The sequence below is a fragment of the Lutzomyia longipalpis genome, chromosome 1 (genome assembly GCF_024334085.1).
Source record: "Lutzomyia longipalpis isolate SR_M1_2022 chromosome 1, ASM2433408v1".
NCBI classification, from domain to species: Eukaryota; Metazoa; Arthropoda; class Insecta; order Diptera; family Psychodidae; genus Lutzomyia; species Lutzomyia longipalpis.
Window position 1 is genome coordinate 10088799 of NC_074707.1, and position 16932 is coordinate 10105730.

Consider the following 16932-nt stretch of genomic DNA (forward strand, 5'->3'; position numbering starts at 1 on the left):
GTTGAGGAAAAGTCTTTTGAGCCGACGTCGTTGTGTTACAACAAGCAAGTATTTATATTTTTATCGTTTACTCGTTGCTTAGTGACTCTACGTGTGATGTAATCAAACACTCGCAAATGGTGAACACACAGAATTTTCCTTCATTGAAGAGAAAATAAATTTTTCACAGACTTTGCGGGGAAAGAAGCTTTGAAACAGCTGTGAGCTATTTTGCAGATTTCTGGCAAATTTTCTTACTTCTTCTCTTAAATGCAAAAGACAAAACATAAACCACATAAAAAATCACTGAAGCAAATAAAGAGTTCAAATTGTGTTGTGCAAAAGTCGCAAAAGTTCATTGAGCCCTTCTCACTACATACAATAAGTCACACACGAATGGCAAAATTGGCAAGATTTTCAATGTGAAATCTCTCAAAATACAACAAAGTGCAATTAGCACAACTTTTTCTTGCACTTGGCATTAGTATATAGAAAATTTCTTCAATGCCTCATTGCGGTTTGTCTTTTCTCCTATTGAGATCAAACTTAATTCAAAACATTTTGCATACAAAACATCACCACAAAACGCACAACTTTTTTTTTTATCTTGTCCGTTGTGATGCCATTAAAAGATCAATATTGAGGCAGATTAATTTGTATGCGAATACAGCCCACGGCTAAATTGTAAATCTGTTTCTTTTCTTATTTTTGTGTCACACACTGAGAAAAAAAAATCTGCATTTGTCGTTGAAGGAAAAAAAGTCTTTTCCTCTAACAATATAAAAAAATTAATCACTTTTTGTGGTTTTGCTTTCACTGATAAACGTGCAAAATGTTTTTGTCGTTTGGTGCAAAATTTCACCTTCACCACTCACGGATACTCTTGAATGCAAAAATCACGTATAAATAGATCAACAAACTATTAAAATGGGTAAAAAGAGAAGAAAAAACTCCGCTCTGGGAATTTTCTTCAACCTCTAAAATGCTCTAAAATAAAATAATAAAGCTCGCGGGAAATTTCACGTTGTGTCCACCACAGTTGAGTGTTACTCGTGAACTGATCGCGCGCGCACGTTGAGCCCATACCACCTTCAATGAACATCCGCACTCAATTTTGCCTCACTTCTTTTTTTTTCTCTCACACTCATCGTGTTTTGAGACTCTTAAACACGCCATACCACCTCTATTATTTTATAGCTTATTAGCACTATTAATTCTACCACGCTCATTTAATTTTTCTTGTGCAACACACGGGCAGTGAAAGAGGGAATTTCAGAAGCAACATCAACTTATTATTATGTAGGTACATACACGCATTTCTCCGCGACCCAGAGAGAAGAAGAAGAAAAAGGTGAAAAAGAGCAAAATGAGAAATGCCCAAGAAATGCAGGACAGGTGAAGATCTCGTTTTGATGTCCACCACACCATTCTAAATGGCAAAAGTGTCTCAATCATGCACTTCAGTATCTTATAGTTTCTATACAACAATGTAAACTCCCCCCGCATTGTGTCACGGTGAAACATATAAACTAACATACCTACAATAAATAAACTTCCCTCCCACTGTGCTTCACATAATCCAATTCAATCCACCCACCCACATTTGCCCGGAAAACGCATGAAAATAAACCCAAAATTTTTGACCATTTATTAGTTTATTTTTGTGTGTTGAACTGGACATAAACGCTGCCTCAGAGCAATATTATATGAGGTGGTCGCGTGAGTAAATCGGAGTGAATTTGAGAGGAAGGAAAGTTTACATTGTGAACTGAATTTTTGCGTAAGAGGTCATGGGTACACTCGGAAAAATATTTTAATGTAAAAGACTATAACATTCAAATTACAATAATCGTGGTTGAAGTGAGTTTATTGGCAAAGAAAAATTCTCTACTTAATTATAGAATTGTATGAAAATGCGTTGAAAATTGTAAGAAATAGCAAAAGGCATAAAAAATGGAAATATCTGTGCATGTTCGGAAAACTTATGAAATAAAATAATATTTGAATTTGGCGCGCACTCGAAGTGGTGAATTCGTGTGGTGAAAATAGAGAATGTAGGGAAAAAAGAATGATTTGGCGGCAAAAATGACAGATCGGTTTTGGAAGGCAAGGAATACGGATGCAAACGTGCCTGCTCCGTAATAAAGTGTAATTTATCGCGTATAATTCGGGGAATTTCGCGAACAGTGCAAAATTAAACTTTCCAGTGTAATTTGTCTGTACGCCACTGTAAAGGAGTTCAGTCACAGTTGTATGGAAAAATTCTTATTTAAAAAAATGAATCATGTCATGGTCAATTATATAAAGGATCAAAGCAGAAAAAATTTATCTCCAAAGAAACTTCTCACTTTCCACTGAAATTAGCTGGAAAATCTTGACAAAGATTTAGTTGAAAAATGCGAACAATGACGTCACAATTGTTATTTTTGTCTCTTTTAATACCTGAAATGTTAAATTGATTTGTCGAAAATCATTGAGAAAGCATTAGAAGAATGGCCAACTGAAAACTTCTGCCGCCAAAAGATGCGAAAATTAAAAAAATTTTATTTGCTTTTTATTTCAAGTCGATACCTATCTTAAAAATTGTAACCTCTGGAGAAAAAAAAAACGCGAAAAAGCGTTTTCTCCATGACAAATATACTGCTTTTCATGTTAAATTAACGCAGAATTGCTCATGATGGAACTATCTGCTTTTAATCAAAAATATTCTTAGAATGAAAGTCAGGAAAGGCCTTTTAAATTCAAATTCAGACAAAAATTCAATTATTCAATTGAGACGTCATTTTTCGTATTTTTCAGCTAAATCTTTGGCGAGTTTTTCCCCAAAGATTTTAGAGGAAAATGGAACATCTTTTTAGCGATTTCTGATCTTTTTGATCATCTTTAAAATTATTCGTGTTCCGATTGTTTCCTGGATTAAATTTTTTTTTCATAAAAAATTGAATAAACTCCTTTGGCTCATTGACTCGTATTCTAGAAAAAAGTTTTCAGGATCTTCATGTCTTGATGATTTTCAGAATAAAAATGTGTGAAAATTGACTTTAAAGTAGGAATATAAATCTTGATAAAAATTAGTTTATTGCCTCAGACAAATTATTCCCTTTATGTAGAATTGAAATGGAAAGAAATTGTAAAAAAAAATCATAAGAAAATGCAAAAAACGTTAAAAATTCTAACAAAAGATTTTTAAAAGTTTCCAGAAGTTGAGAGAAAAATTCAAAGGAAATTATGTAATAAAATAAAACCTTTGCTATTTTTCTGCACGCCCCTGTAAGTTTCATTTATTTCTCTCAGTGTAAAATATCAAGATCCTTTTATGGAAGAAATTATCTGACCTCATTCTTTTTTTTTTTAAATAAAATCTTTCTCAAGCTCTTTTGTCTCCATCATCTTCATCATTCATTTGTCTCATAAATTATACAATAAAAGTGTTAAATGTGCTAAAATTATTGGCAAACTTTTTTCCTACACAAATTTTCTACGCGTAGTGAACCACGCAAACCACTTGAGAATTTTGTAAGTTTTTTTTTTTCTTTTTCGCATTGAGGAATTATGAAAGCGTGACGTCATTACTCCATCTGTGCTGTATTGCAGCAATTTGAGGATTTATTTTTAAAAATAAACAAACGAGGAGAGCTACACAAGTAAACACAGCGAGAAAATGTAATTTATTGTGCGAAGGAGATAGGAGAAGAATAAGTGTGATGAAATTGTTGAAGCGTATGATTGTTGTGCAGACCCCCCCCCCCCCCCCCCGTATACAGTGATGTTCCACAGTAAAGTACTTTTAATTAATTTTCAGCTAATTGTGTTCCACATAAATCGAAAATTCAAGATTTCGTCGCTTCAAAAAAAGCCCCGAAAATTGTCTTAAAAGTGAACATTAAAGAAAATGTTGTTCTGCGGAACATAATTGTAATAATTTGTCTTACTTTTTATTACAATTTTATTCCCGCCATAAGTGAGAAAGACAAACAGTTGGATAATTTACGAGAGAGAGATACGGTGTGCTATGAAGGAGCTTTTTTTCTTTGAATGTTTTATACCAGTAGTTGCATGGAAAATTGCACGAGATGTTGCATGCGACGTTGCGCGCAACCAACAATTTACGAGAACTCTTTTCAGTTTCTTTTTTGCAAAAGTAACAAATTTTATTGTTTTGGTGGCAATTTTAATCACAACTTCAAAACTTCAACAGGAGCCTCAAGAAAGCACCAAAAGGTGTCGTCATGAGCCAGGTGAGCCACAAAGCAATCAGACGGGCAACTGAGGTACTCAAATGCACGGCAAGTGGGAGGAAATCACGCTTCCAGCGAAATCTCAGCATAAATCGCATGAAATTCAGAGTGATTCGGACGAATGGATGGCCCTGGCTGCTGCTTGACTTACCTCGTGTCTCTTGGCATCGTTGTGTCGAAAGAACCGTCACACCGGGACCCCGGAGAACTGCCTCCAAGCAGTGAACATTGTCACGACATGTAGCTATTATTTCCGCCTGCAAAATCAATTAATACATAAAGATGAATTAGTCAACGCTGTGCTGCCACCCGGTGCTCTTTACTCAATAATATTTCTTCATCTCTTGTGCGGCTATATAAAATTTCACGGTTCTGCTACTAACAATGGGGCACACCGTGACCAGACACCACTGTACAGCAGCAGGACAGACTTTTTTTTTATGCTAATTAGTGAGAGAAACCTCTGTTGTCAGTTAATGTTTTAAAACTTTTTAGTTTTCTTTTTTCTTTTTGTTTAATGAGCTGAAATTGGGCCAATGCAATGCTAATTAAATGAAAGAGAAATTTATGTCTTTAGGAACTTGTCCATAAAATTTGGCCTTATACTATGAGTAAGAAAAGCTTCGGAACTTGAATATGGAAGTAAAAAAGCTTAAAATTTCATTCAATTTCTTTTAATTTTACACAAAACTTACCAACTTTGCTGAATTATCTTTTCTTTAAACAATTATTGCTAAGCCAATAAATGAATTAAATATGAAAAAAAAACTAATATTTGCTTATAAAATAGAGAGAAAGAACACAAGTTTGTAAAAGATTTTGAAGGAATTTTGAATACAAATAGCGAAATAAGAAAATAAATTAAAGTTCAAATAAAAACGGATGAAATGAGAAAGGAAAAATGATCCTGCATCATTTAATTACTTACGCATTTACGCCTTTTTACGCTCTGTAATAAAGCTGCGTAAATTTTAATTACCTTCTATCCAAATTAAAGACTTTTCTTATTTTTTTTTTCCTTTAGATAGATCTCAATTAAAATACTATAGTTGAATGATTTTTTTTCAGAGATATGAAATAATTTTACTACTTAATCAAATTTGAAAGAAAAATGTTTTATGTGCAATCCAGCGACGCTTTGCTTTATTTAACGACTTCTAAATGGATTTTATAAAGAATTTGCTCTTTTAGGTTAATTTCTACAAATTTGATAAACAATTCATAAAGATTTCTGCTTTATTTTAAATAATTTCCCTCAATCATTAATACAAATAAAAAAGAATTCAGAAAAGGCAAAGCGTCGCTGGAATACAAAGAGATTTTCAATTTAATTTTTTTTTTAAATTTGTTGCAGTCTTTAAGAATTTTACTAAAATAATTTGTCAAAAATTAATAGCAAATTTAATTACTTAAACTTTAAGAAAAATTAAAAAAAAATATATTAAATAATTAATAATTAATGTAATATTAAAAATATCAAATAAGTTAATATTTGACTAATTTTAGTCGCTTTAAAAACTGAAAATATTGAAAAAAAAGTAGATTTTTCCTAGACTATCAGTATTTTAGAAAATTATTTATGCAAAATAAATTAACTTTACGTGCTTTTTATGCAAGCTTTATGTTCTCGTTTTAATAATTATGGAATTCACATAAAAATCATTGCTTGTATCACCATCATTGTTTTTATTATAGAGCTTTGAGGTTTTTTTTACGACAATTGCTGATGCAAGCAACGAAATGTAATTTATAGACGTAATAAGTAAGAAGTAAACAAGCCTAGAAATTTTCTATTTATTTCTTTAAAAAGAATTTTATATTAAAAAGGCTTTTATAACTTTTTGGCTGTTTTATTTTTTAAATTTAAAATTATAACCTCAATTAGCTTAAGCTTACTTCTCAAGGGGGGTTTATCTGGACGAGATTATTCGGATCTTCGGAAATTATTCGCTAATATTGAGTGATTTGCCAAAAAAAATATAAAAAATATTGGTTTTTAGCCTCTAAATGGCTTAGATTGAGAAGCAGAAACCTAAAAAATATTTAAATCAAGCCTCAAAAGAACTAAATTCAAGTAAGAAATACTTTTTAATCCTAAAAAGACAGAAATTGAGGAAGAAAACTTTATAAAAAAAAGTCATTAAAGCCTAAAAAAGACTAAATTCAAACCGAAAAGTAGTAAATACGTTTTTCGATTTTTTCCGGTTTTGTGTTTTTCGGTTTTAGCAAAAGATGACTCGCTTAAAATACCAAAATATTCGCCAGTACTTCTTTACTTTGCTTACGCCTTATTATTTTACACTTTACTGTGAATTCCCTTAATTATTTCATAATAAACTTTAAGATCATTTTAATTATTAATCTCTCATGCAGAAAGAAACATTTTCATGGCAATTAAATGAATTTTTTCGTAACTCTCACATAAGTCTGTCCTGCCACTCCATCTGTCAGGTCACTTTTTTCCCGCGTACACTGTCCGCCTCCACCCCCAAGCTATTGTAACATTTTAATTATCTTCAAAGTCAATTTGCGGTGAAAATTTTTAGTTTGCCTTCATACACACACAAACAAGCAATTCCATTCCATTGTGAACCCCGCAGAGTGCTTTTTAATGAATTTTATTAAATGAGCAAGAAATCAACGAGATAATGCGATGAATTGAACAACATCCATGACATTTTTATGGGTTTTGTGCTTGAAAAATTATTAATTTGTTTTTTTTTTTATTTGATTACAGAAGAGCGAAAGTGCAAAAGAGTGTAAAGAAATAAAGAGAGAGATAAAAGACTGATATACGTACATGCAATGCTTGAAAAAAAAATTCTCATCACTCTTCAAAACAATAAAAGAAAACACTTTGTCTGCAAAAGTGATACAAATTGAACGCGCGCGCGCCAGAAGAAGCAAAAATAAAAAATAAATTCAATTTTTGTTTAAATAATAATAAAAATTTTATATTTTATTTTACAAATTAGTCAATAATAAAAAAAAGATATTAATAAAAAAATAGCTACTCATCACAGGTTATTAACAATTTCTTTTTAAGATAAAATTTATAAATTATTATAAATTATATTTAAAAAAAATCTCACACTGGAATTTCCTCGGTTATGTGGAATGATTTCATCTTTTTTGCACAGAAATTAATATTTGAAAAAAAAAGGTAAAAACATCTCCAAGATTTTTCTGTCTTTGTTAAAAAAAAATCTTGGGAGTAAAAGTGCTGAAGGGGCGTGGGGCGGAGGGGTGGGAGGGTGTAAGAAAAGTGGGGGAAGGGTTTGATTTTTAGTCACCAGAAACACATGAGATGCACCCGAATGTAGAGAGTCAGGACGAGGAAGAGAATGAGGTAGACGAGAAAGAAAGATCCCCCATCATCCCATGCATCGTGATCTTCCCACGAGATCATCATCACCCGCTGTGTGCCCTTCCCCCTGCGGTATCTACACACTAACTGGGTCCATGTGGATGCCCTCCTACTCAATCGATAGCAATGCATTCTTACATAGTCTTCCGGACGCAGCAGGTGCCGTCGCACACGAAGCGCCTCCGTATGCTCCAGGCGCTGTCGGCTCTGCGATAGAAGATTCCGCATCTCCACCTCCGCTTCGGAATCACTTCCGGCGCTCGAGGAGCCCGATGTGGAAGACAATGGACGGAAGGAGCCACTGAGGCGTCCACCGCTGCGTCTCTTTGCCGAACTATCACTCTCCGATTGCTTGCGGCGCATCACAGCATCCGTGGAGCCACCGAGGGAGCCCCCACCGCTGCCATTCCTTCCCTGACTATTCTTCGGTGATAGCCGCGACGAGGAGTGCGACGACTCGAATGATTTTCGACGATCTACACCGCAAAAATAGTGAGAAAAAGAAAAGAAAATTGTTGTAAAATGAATATTTTTACAAGTTTGGGTGGTATTCTAGGATAGAGACACCTTTCAAGATCAAGATAAAAATCAAAATAAAGACCAGGACTGTCGGTATTCTACTTTACGACGAATTATCCAGGAAAGTAAAATCAAAATTTGCGTTATCCTACTTGTCAGTTTCTTGGTTTCAGCTTCGCGCCAAGAAAACTTTAGCGATGTCTCTTTCTAACGCATTAATTTTTTCTATTGCGCTTTCTCGTTCGCTCTCGGATGGCAATTGAACGAAATTTAAACACTTCATGGGAATTTCTTCCCTATTGCCATTACATCCAGGAGCCCTGATTGTATAATCTCGGCTATTATTCCCAGGCATTATTGCTCCGGGAATGGAATGAATATTGTCGGAGAGGTGCTTTCTGCCTCCAGATTATGATAATTTGGCGGTAACTGGGGGGGGGGGTATGTTACTGCAAAATTTTGAATTTTTCTTAGGAATCGTGGTCAATTCTTCTTGCTATTGATGGAGTGACCTCCGGATTAAGGATCTCATCCCAGGATTGTCATATCCTGGACAATCCTGGGATTCTGGGGCAATTTTTTAATTTTTTTCCAGGATTAGTGGTCACTTCTCATTGGTAATGATAAAGTGATCTCCGGATTGGGCATCTCATCCCCGGATTGTCACATCCTGGACAATCCTGGGATGCTGGTGCAAAAATGTTTGTTTTTCGCCGGAATTGTGGTCACTTCTCATTGGTAATGATAAAGTGACCTCCGGACTAGGGATATCATCCCAGAACTATCAAGCCCTGGACAATTAGGGAATGCTGGTGCAAAATTGTGGTTTTTTCGCCAGAGTAGTGGTCACTCCAACATTACTAATAGGAATTGACCATAAATCCGTCGAAAAACCCACAATTTTGCACCAGCATCCCCTAATTGTCCAGGACTTGATAATCCTGGGATGAGAGCCTCAATCTGGAGGTCACTCCATCATTACCAATCAGGAGTGACCATAAATCCGTCGAAAAACCCACAATTTTGCACCAGCATCCCAGGATTGTCCAGGATGTGACAATCCTGGGATGAGATCCCCAATCTGGAGGTCACTTTATCATTACAAAGGAGAAGTGACCATAATTCCGGCAAAAAACAAACATTTTTGCACCAGCATCCCAGGATTGTCCAGGATGTGACAATCCGGGGATGAGATCCCCAATCCGGAGGTCACTCCACCATTACAAAGGAGAAGTGACCACAATTCCAATGAACAACAAAAAAATTTGCACCAACATCCCGTATTTGTCCAAGATTTGACAATCCTGGTACATCCCGGAGGTCACTCTATCATTAGCAAGATGGAGTGAACACAATTCCGGCAAAAACCCGTCATTTTGCATCTGCATCCCATATTTGTACAAGAGTTTTCATATCTCCCATACTGAATTTACATTGCCTTTACCTCATTTAAAAACCAATTTTTCAAAGGACCCCAAAACCGTCTTGGAATTTCACATAAATCCAAGACATTTTACTTTATAATAAGACCGTAAATCTCTATCGTAGAATACAGAATCTTGGAATATTTTTATCCAAGTCTCTTTTGACAACTCATTTTGTAAATCTTTATTTTGATTTTGATTCGTATCTCAGAATACTAAAAGTCTTGGAAGTTGTATGAAGAAACAAGATTTTTAGGTTATGGTTCGACCGTAAATCTCTATCTTAGAATACCAAATCTTGAAATATTTTGAATTTCCAAGATTATCCTGAAAATTTCTTGGAATTTTAAAGTAGAATACCAAATCTTGGTTTTTTTCTTTATTTTGATCTTTATATTTATCTTAGAATACCGCCATTATCAAAGAAAAGAAATTCTAACTTTTGGAAAAGGAGTTTATTCACTGTTTTATGGAAAAATTTATCATTCAAAGAAAAAATCAGGATTTTGTTAATCTTATAGGGGATAGAAAACAAATAAAAAAAATCATCAGAAACTTTCTATTTTTTGCAGGAATTTGCTGGAAAAAAACGGTCAAAGATTTAGATCAAAAATACAAAGAATGACGTCATTGTTATGTTTTTTATGCCTCTTTTAAAACACTAAAAATAAAGATTTTTAAAATAAAAATTCAACAAATGAATGCCATTTTAATCACAAGCCATTGATCAATCATGATTGAGTCAATGAAATTGATCAAATATTGATCATAAATTGACACATCGAGTCAAATCATGTAGTTCAATTTATTTATTAATTATTAACAGTGGATTGACAAATCTCAGCTTAAATATGATTGCTTTATAGATCTTCTATGCGGATCATAATTGCCTCAATATTGACACTATCAATATTGAGTCAATTTTAACTCAATCAATTTTTTAACGTGGATTGATAAATTACTGACCAAATATTCTTAATCAATCTGTTGTTCAATTTATGCTCAATAATGGCTCAATTTATGCTCAATTATTTTAATAAAGCATAAATTAAACAATATTTGCTCAATTATTGGTCAATTGTGCAATTTTTGTTAACTGTTAGTCATTTTTTTTGTTAATTTTCTTTGTTGGTTTTGCTTTTTTTTAATATTTGATAAGAAGTAAAATCCACAAATATTTTATTTTTGAACCAAGAGAAGTGGGAGCGTAGTGTGTTAAATTAAACTTTCTTTACAATTCAATAAATGCTCAATTTTCACTCAATCTTTTCTTAATCAGTTTCAATGCGAAGCACTGATTTCTAGAAATTGATCAACAATTGAGCAATTATTGTCTATCAATCAAATTGATCAATGATTGACCATCTATGCGAACCTATTGACTCAATATTGAGCAAATGTTGTTTACTGGATAGAATTCTTTGGGATTTTCTTATCTATTTTAGATCCTCAGCGAAATTAAGCGTTTTCTGATTGATTTTTTTTTTGGCTTCATCGAATAAACATATTTTCCATATATCAGTGAATAAACTCCTTTAAAACGATTTTTTTTAAAATTAATTAGGGATGATTTTTTTTAAGAAATATATATTTTTTTAAACTTAATTTGCAATTATTACCTTTAAGTTCAATTTTATCACATCTTTGTACGTTTTAATGCAATTTTCGTCACAAATTTCATTCAGATAAATTCCCCTTTGGAATAAAATTGTAAGCAAAAGAAGGGTCAAAACAAAAGTTGTTTGCCCATTTCTTCTATGAATATAAAATAATAAATTTCATTTTCGGCAAATGCCTCTTTCAACCACTTTTCCATGAATTTGCAGTGGCATGAATGCAAAAAGAGAAGAAGCCAATGCAGGCAAACAATGTGCAAAAAAAAAGAATAAAAAAAAAAGTTTAAATACCATCAGAGTAGCGTCTCCTCCTGCGCTCGTATTCCGCATACTCAAGTGCACGACGTCTTCGGATTGCATTACTTTCACTGGTATTCGTCTCCGGGACAGCTGGTGATTTACAATCGGGCGAACTGAATAGCTGCTTCCGATAGCGCGGCGGTGAGAGTGAGTCCAAATTGTTGGCCGCCGACAGGGAGGATGAGCAGCAATCTGATTGGGAATCCAGGAAATTCCTGTAGTCATCCCCAAACTCCAGCAAACGCCTCGCGGCATCCGAATCGAGGCCCTCGGAATAATTTTCCGAGTTATATTTCTCCTGGTAGTTATCCCACGCTTGCTCAGAGCTCAAATCTTCCGGTGTCTTGGTCAGCATCTCCAGGCAGGCCCCATTGTAGTTCGCCAAGGCGGCCAAGGAGCCCAAATTGGGTGCCAACGTTGTGCTGGGGAAGACATTCGTGACGGAGCCAAGACGAAAGGTGGGCTTTGCCAGTGGGTACCCATCTTCCTCACTCTCCATCTCGGAGCTGGTGGATTTTGTCTGTCGCCCACGCCGTGAGATGGTTAAGAGAGAAAGTTGCTCCTGGACAAAGTTGGACTGCCCGGAAAATGATTCGGATTTCACGAGAGATTTCGTATAGAGCTGCTGCTGTGCCCCATCTGACCCCGAGTCACTCTTTCGACCCTGAAATGCCGCCAAAAGACAGTCGGTGAGGTGCAAATAAACTCGTTAAAAAACGCCCATCAAAGGGGCTACTCATTCATTTTATAAAAACCCTCAAAGATTAAATGAGAAAATTGGGAAGTTTTGTAATTAAAATTTATCAATTTATTTAAAAATGTACTGGTAAGCTGATCAAAAAAAAATGAAATTTTTTTGAAATGAAAAATGAGAAAAATTTATGTCGCCATTTTCGAAAAATTCGAGTTCGAATTTGTTGAAAACTTTGTTTTTAATTTTAGCGCCTCTTGCGGTCATTTCTCGAAGTTGCAATGTTCTAGACATTTGTAGGGTTTCACGAAACCTTTCATTTGCGCTTGAGTTGATCAAAATCGGACTTGTAGAACCCGAAATATGACATGTCAAAGTTGGAACTCAATATTTTCAAAATGGCGTCATAGTAAGCTATAATATATCATAAAATGAAGCAAATCGATAATGGTGTTTTCGAGATATTCATCGAAAACTCATCGAAAAATTTGTTTTTGATTTTTGGCCCCCTAGCGGTCACTTTTAAAATTTTGTATGTTCTAGAGAGTTGTAGGGTTTGTTGAGAGCTTTCATTTGACCCCGGGTTGATCAAAATCGGTCAAGCCGTTTTCGAGTTATGATCGATTTTCGATGAAAAATTGTGGCGGCCATATTGACTAAACGGCTTGACCGATTATTGAAAATGAGGTATCGTTGGAAAGGTCTTTATGACCCCTACAACATATCAAAATTTCAGATTTTGAGCTATTACAGGGGCTGAGATATAGTGAAAACAAAATTGTGAGGTTATTCAAAATGGCGGACGCTAGGGTGGGGGGGGGTGGATATGACATCATAATCGGATTTCTTCAGGTCGATAAACTTTGCCATTTACCGCAAGTCTCTATCTATCACCGTTTTCTCGCAATTTCGGGTTGAACCAAGGCCGGAAAATAAAATTTTTGGCGCATACGTTTTTTGGAATGTAAGGACCCTAATTCGTGCTCATCCCAAGTTTGAGCCCGATCTGACGACTTTCGATTTTGCTCGGTAAAATCAGCTAAAAAACCCTCAAAGATTAAATGAAGAGATTAGGTGGTTTTGTAATTAAAATTTATCAATTTCAATTTATCTAAAAAAAAATATTAATAATAAATTCCCGAGAGATTGTCTGATGAGGATTTTAATCAAACACCTCCCTCCCTTCTCAGAATTTACATCGCAGGTGAAAGCTTTCTCCCCCAAACAAAAGACTTATTCTCACAAAGAAAGAATAATTTGAGAGACTTACAATTGATCGCTTCTTCATACGGAGCCGTCGATGCTTCCGCAGTGAGCTTTTACTGTCGGAATTCCCAATGGAGCCACCTGTCGCGGTGCCACCTGGTGTTAGGGGTGCCGATAGTGTATGAAGTGCCGACTCACTGATTGAGAATGTTGCCAACTGATTGTTCAGCACCACACACTGTGTCCTCTTGCCAATAGTCTGGGTCAATTGCGACAAGCTCGACACGGACCACGGGCGATCGGAATTCCGACGTTTGCCACGCATCACAACACCCCGTGCTGCAGCTGTAGCACCACCACCAGGCGAGGTCACATCCACCTGTGGCAGAGGTTCAGCTGAACCACCAATAACTTCCGTTGACGTTACCTGAGACGTGGAATTCACTTCACCACCCTGCAGGCATGTCGCCACGGAATCAGCCAGACCTTCGGATGTGTCGGAATCGCGGGCTGTTACCTCACGATCACTCTCCGTGTACTCACCGGAAGCCTCGCAGTCGGTGGTGGGAACTGATGAGGGTGGATTTGTGGCAGCATCGATCGGTTGGTGTTCAAGCCATTCCTGTGGGGAGGAAATTACATTTCTTCCTTGACTGAATTCATATATAAAACGGTTCGTTTAATTTAATTAATTTTTAAGGTTTTTGGGAGAAAATATTTTAAAGATAATTTTAATTTGTTTTAAGAATCGTTAGAAAGTTCAGCTCTTTTCTAGCTTTAAAGATATTTAGGAAAGTTAGACACAAAACTAGATTTTTTTATTGTTATAAAACTTAGAACCTGTATGACTCAGAGAAAATTTGTTCTTTCTCAATTTTAATATTTTAAAATTAATTTTATTTATTTATTCATTTTTTTATTATTTTAAAATTAAGAAAGAACAAATTTTCTCTGAGTTTTGTTAGATAAAAAAAACCTAGTTAGATGTCTACAACTTTTAAGCTGGAAAAGAGCTAAAGTTTTTAATGTTTCTGAAGATTTTAGCTTGAAGACAAGTTAGTCAAAATTCTTATTTTTTAAACATCTAGGCTAGAACAGAAAGTACATCATTTTTGCTCTCTCTCTTTCCTTACAATTTTAGTACTTAAGCTAGAATTCGAATGTCTTTGAACGTCAGAACTAGAAAATTAGAATAAATAGCTGAGAGTATGTTTTTATAGACAAAACTTAAATTTTTATATGTTTCAGTTCGCAAGGAAATCGTCAAAACCCTTAAGAAGAAAATCCACGATTTGAACAATTTTACAAAGAATTAAAAAATTAAATAAAATTGAATTAGAAAAATGAATTAAAAAAAATGAATTAAATAAAAATAATTTAAAAAAAAAGCAAAATAAGAAAATTATAGATAAAAGAAGAGGTAAAAACTTAATTTTCGTAGATGAATCTCAGAGCCTGATAAACCATCTAGATCTTTGATGTTTCAGGACATAAAATCTAGCAAGAATTCTGATATATCTGACAGTAAGAACTTTGGTAACACAGGCTAGCCTAAAATTGTAAGTTCTAGACAAGAGAAAGGGTTAAGATTGACGTTTACAAAAGAGTTTTTAGAATGATAAATCATCCAGATATATTCCTGACGATCAAGATTAAAAATCTAGCTAGAATTCTATTTTTTCCGAACGTTAAAATCTAGAAAATATGGCTATCCTGAATAGTAATATCAAGGCGAAAGTAAAGGTAAAATGTGACGTTCATAGACGAATTTAAAGCTTAGAAAACTAGCTAGGTTTTTCGATATTTCTATGAACATCAAATCTAGCTAGAATTCTAACGTTTCTGAAGATTAAAGCTGAAGAAAATTTAGCAACAATTCTTCTGTTCTTCATATTAAAAACTAAGGATTAGGTTAACTAAAATTACATTTTTATATATAAAAAAAAAAGAAAATGAAAAATTTTTAAGTCCCTAAACAAGTTTAAGGCTTGATAAACTAGCTAGATTTTCATTTTTCTGGACATCAAACCGAAACAGAGTATGGAAATTCAGACTAGCTGAAATTGTAATTTCTAGCCATTGATAAAGGTAAAATTTTGACGTTCATAGACGAATTTAAAGCTTAGTAAACTAGCTAGGTTTTTGAATATTTCTATGAACATCAAATCAAGCTAGAATTCTGATGCTCCTGAACATCAAGGCTTTGAAAACTAAGCTAGACAAAATTAACATTTTTTTTTATAAAAGGAGAGATAAAAGCTTAATGTTCATAAACAATTTCTAAGCTTAACAAACCATCTAGATTTAAAAGTCTAAGATCAAAAATCCAGCTAGAATTCTAAAGTTCCTGAACATCAAGGCGTTGAAAATGAAGCAAGACAAAATTAAAATTTCCTAATAAAAGGAGAGGTAAAAGCTTAACGTTCTAAAATGAACCTGAAAAACCAGCTTGATTTTCGATGTTTTTGAATATAAAGGAAAATCTATCTAAAATTGAAAAGTTCCTGAACTCAACACAAGAAAACTATAACTCTCGCTTAAATTCTTGAATAAAACAAAAATTAGAATTCATGGAAAATCTAACTTTCTTCTTCTTTCTAGTCCAGACAAACCCCAAAAAACCTCTAAATTAATTTTTTTAATAAATCATTAAATTATCTTGACTAATTTTCATCATTTCAAAACTCTCTTTTTGCATTTTAAATGGCACACTCTGTACCAAAAACAAATCTTCTTTCATTTAATGAAATCATTCATTGCCTTTCATCACCAAACACTTTGCAAAATTTATTTGCACAACGTCAATGAAAGACATATTATTGCGGCGAAATTCCCATAAGTTAATATTCTTCATCTCGTTAGTGGATCATTAAACTCTGATCCCCGGATGTGTGTGAATTTTTCCATCCCAAAAATATAAAGTGAAATAAAAATAAAATAAGCACTCAAGATCGTGCACTTGAATGAAAGCCATGACCAAGAGAGCCAAAAAGGGGAAAGGGGGGCAAAAAAAAAGCATTCCGTCAGTGAGAATCAATTTGACGATGATGATGGGGGGATGCCACACTCACCTGAACACGCTTTATTTTGGGATTGTGCATCATTTTCTTCTCACACTTGCGACGTGACGAAGATGTTGATGACATCAGCATCACCTCGGCCAGGGCACTGCACGACTTCTTCGTGGTCTCTTCGCGAATGAGATTTTCAGCATCCAGCACGAGTTGATGGATTGACTCCTTTGAGCACTGAAAAGCACATTTTGACGATGAGGAGGTTTCAATGAGAATTTTCACAGCCAAAGAGAAGAGTGAGAGTGAAGGAGGCAGGGGCGTAGCGAGGGAGGAAGTTTGGGGGTTAACCCCCCCCTCGAGCCAAATTAAAATCAGAAAAAATCGTTAAAACTTTCAATTTTGGGATCGTTTTTTTTTATCATTTTCTTCCATCAAAACATACTAATTAACATTTTAACTTAATGTCAAATTCAATGTCTAAAAGAAAAAACAAGAATTTCGATCTATACCAAAATACTTTTATATAATAATAACCACGAAAAATTTCTTTTTTTTACGTCCCTGATCGAAAATTTCTC

General features: G+C 34.4%; 1 protein-coding gene across 2 annotated transcripts in view; it reads right to left on the reverse strand.

The window, feature by feature from the left end:
* LOC129788275 (klarsicht protein) overlaps nt 1-16932 on the reverse strand; it is a 166813-nt gene that overhangs the window by 25220 nt on the left and 124661 nt on the right. For both annotated transcript variants that reach the window (XM_055824278.1, XM_055824277.1), the window contains exons 10-14: nt 16412-16588; nt 13405-13962; nt 11435-12107; nt 7723-8060; nt 4369-4474 (exon numbers count right to left, since the gene is read on the reverse strand). In XM_055824278.1, coding sequence (XP_055680253.1) covers nt 4369-4474; nt 7723-8060; nt 11435-12107; nt 13405-13962; nt 16412-16588 — 1852 coding nt within the window. The remainder of the gene's footprint in view (nt 1-4368; nt 4475-7722; nt 8061-11434; nt 12108-13404; nt 13963-16411; nt 16589-16932) is intronic.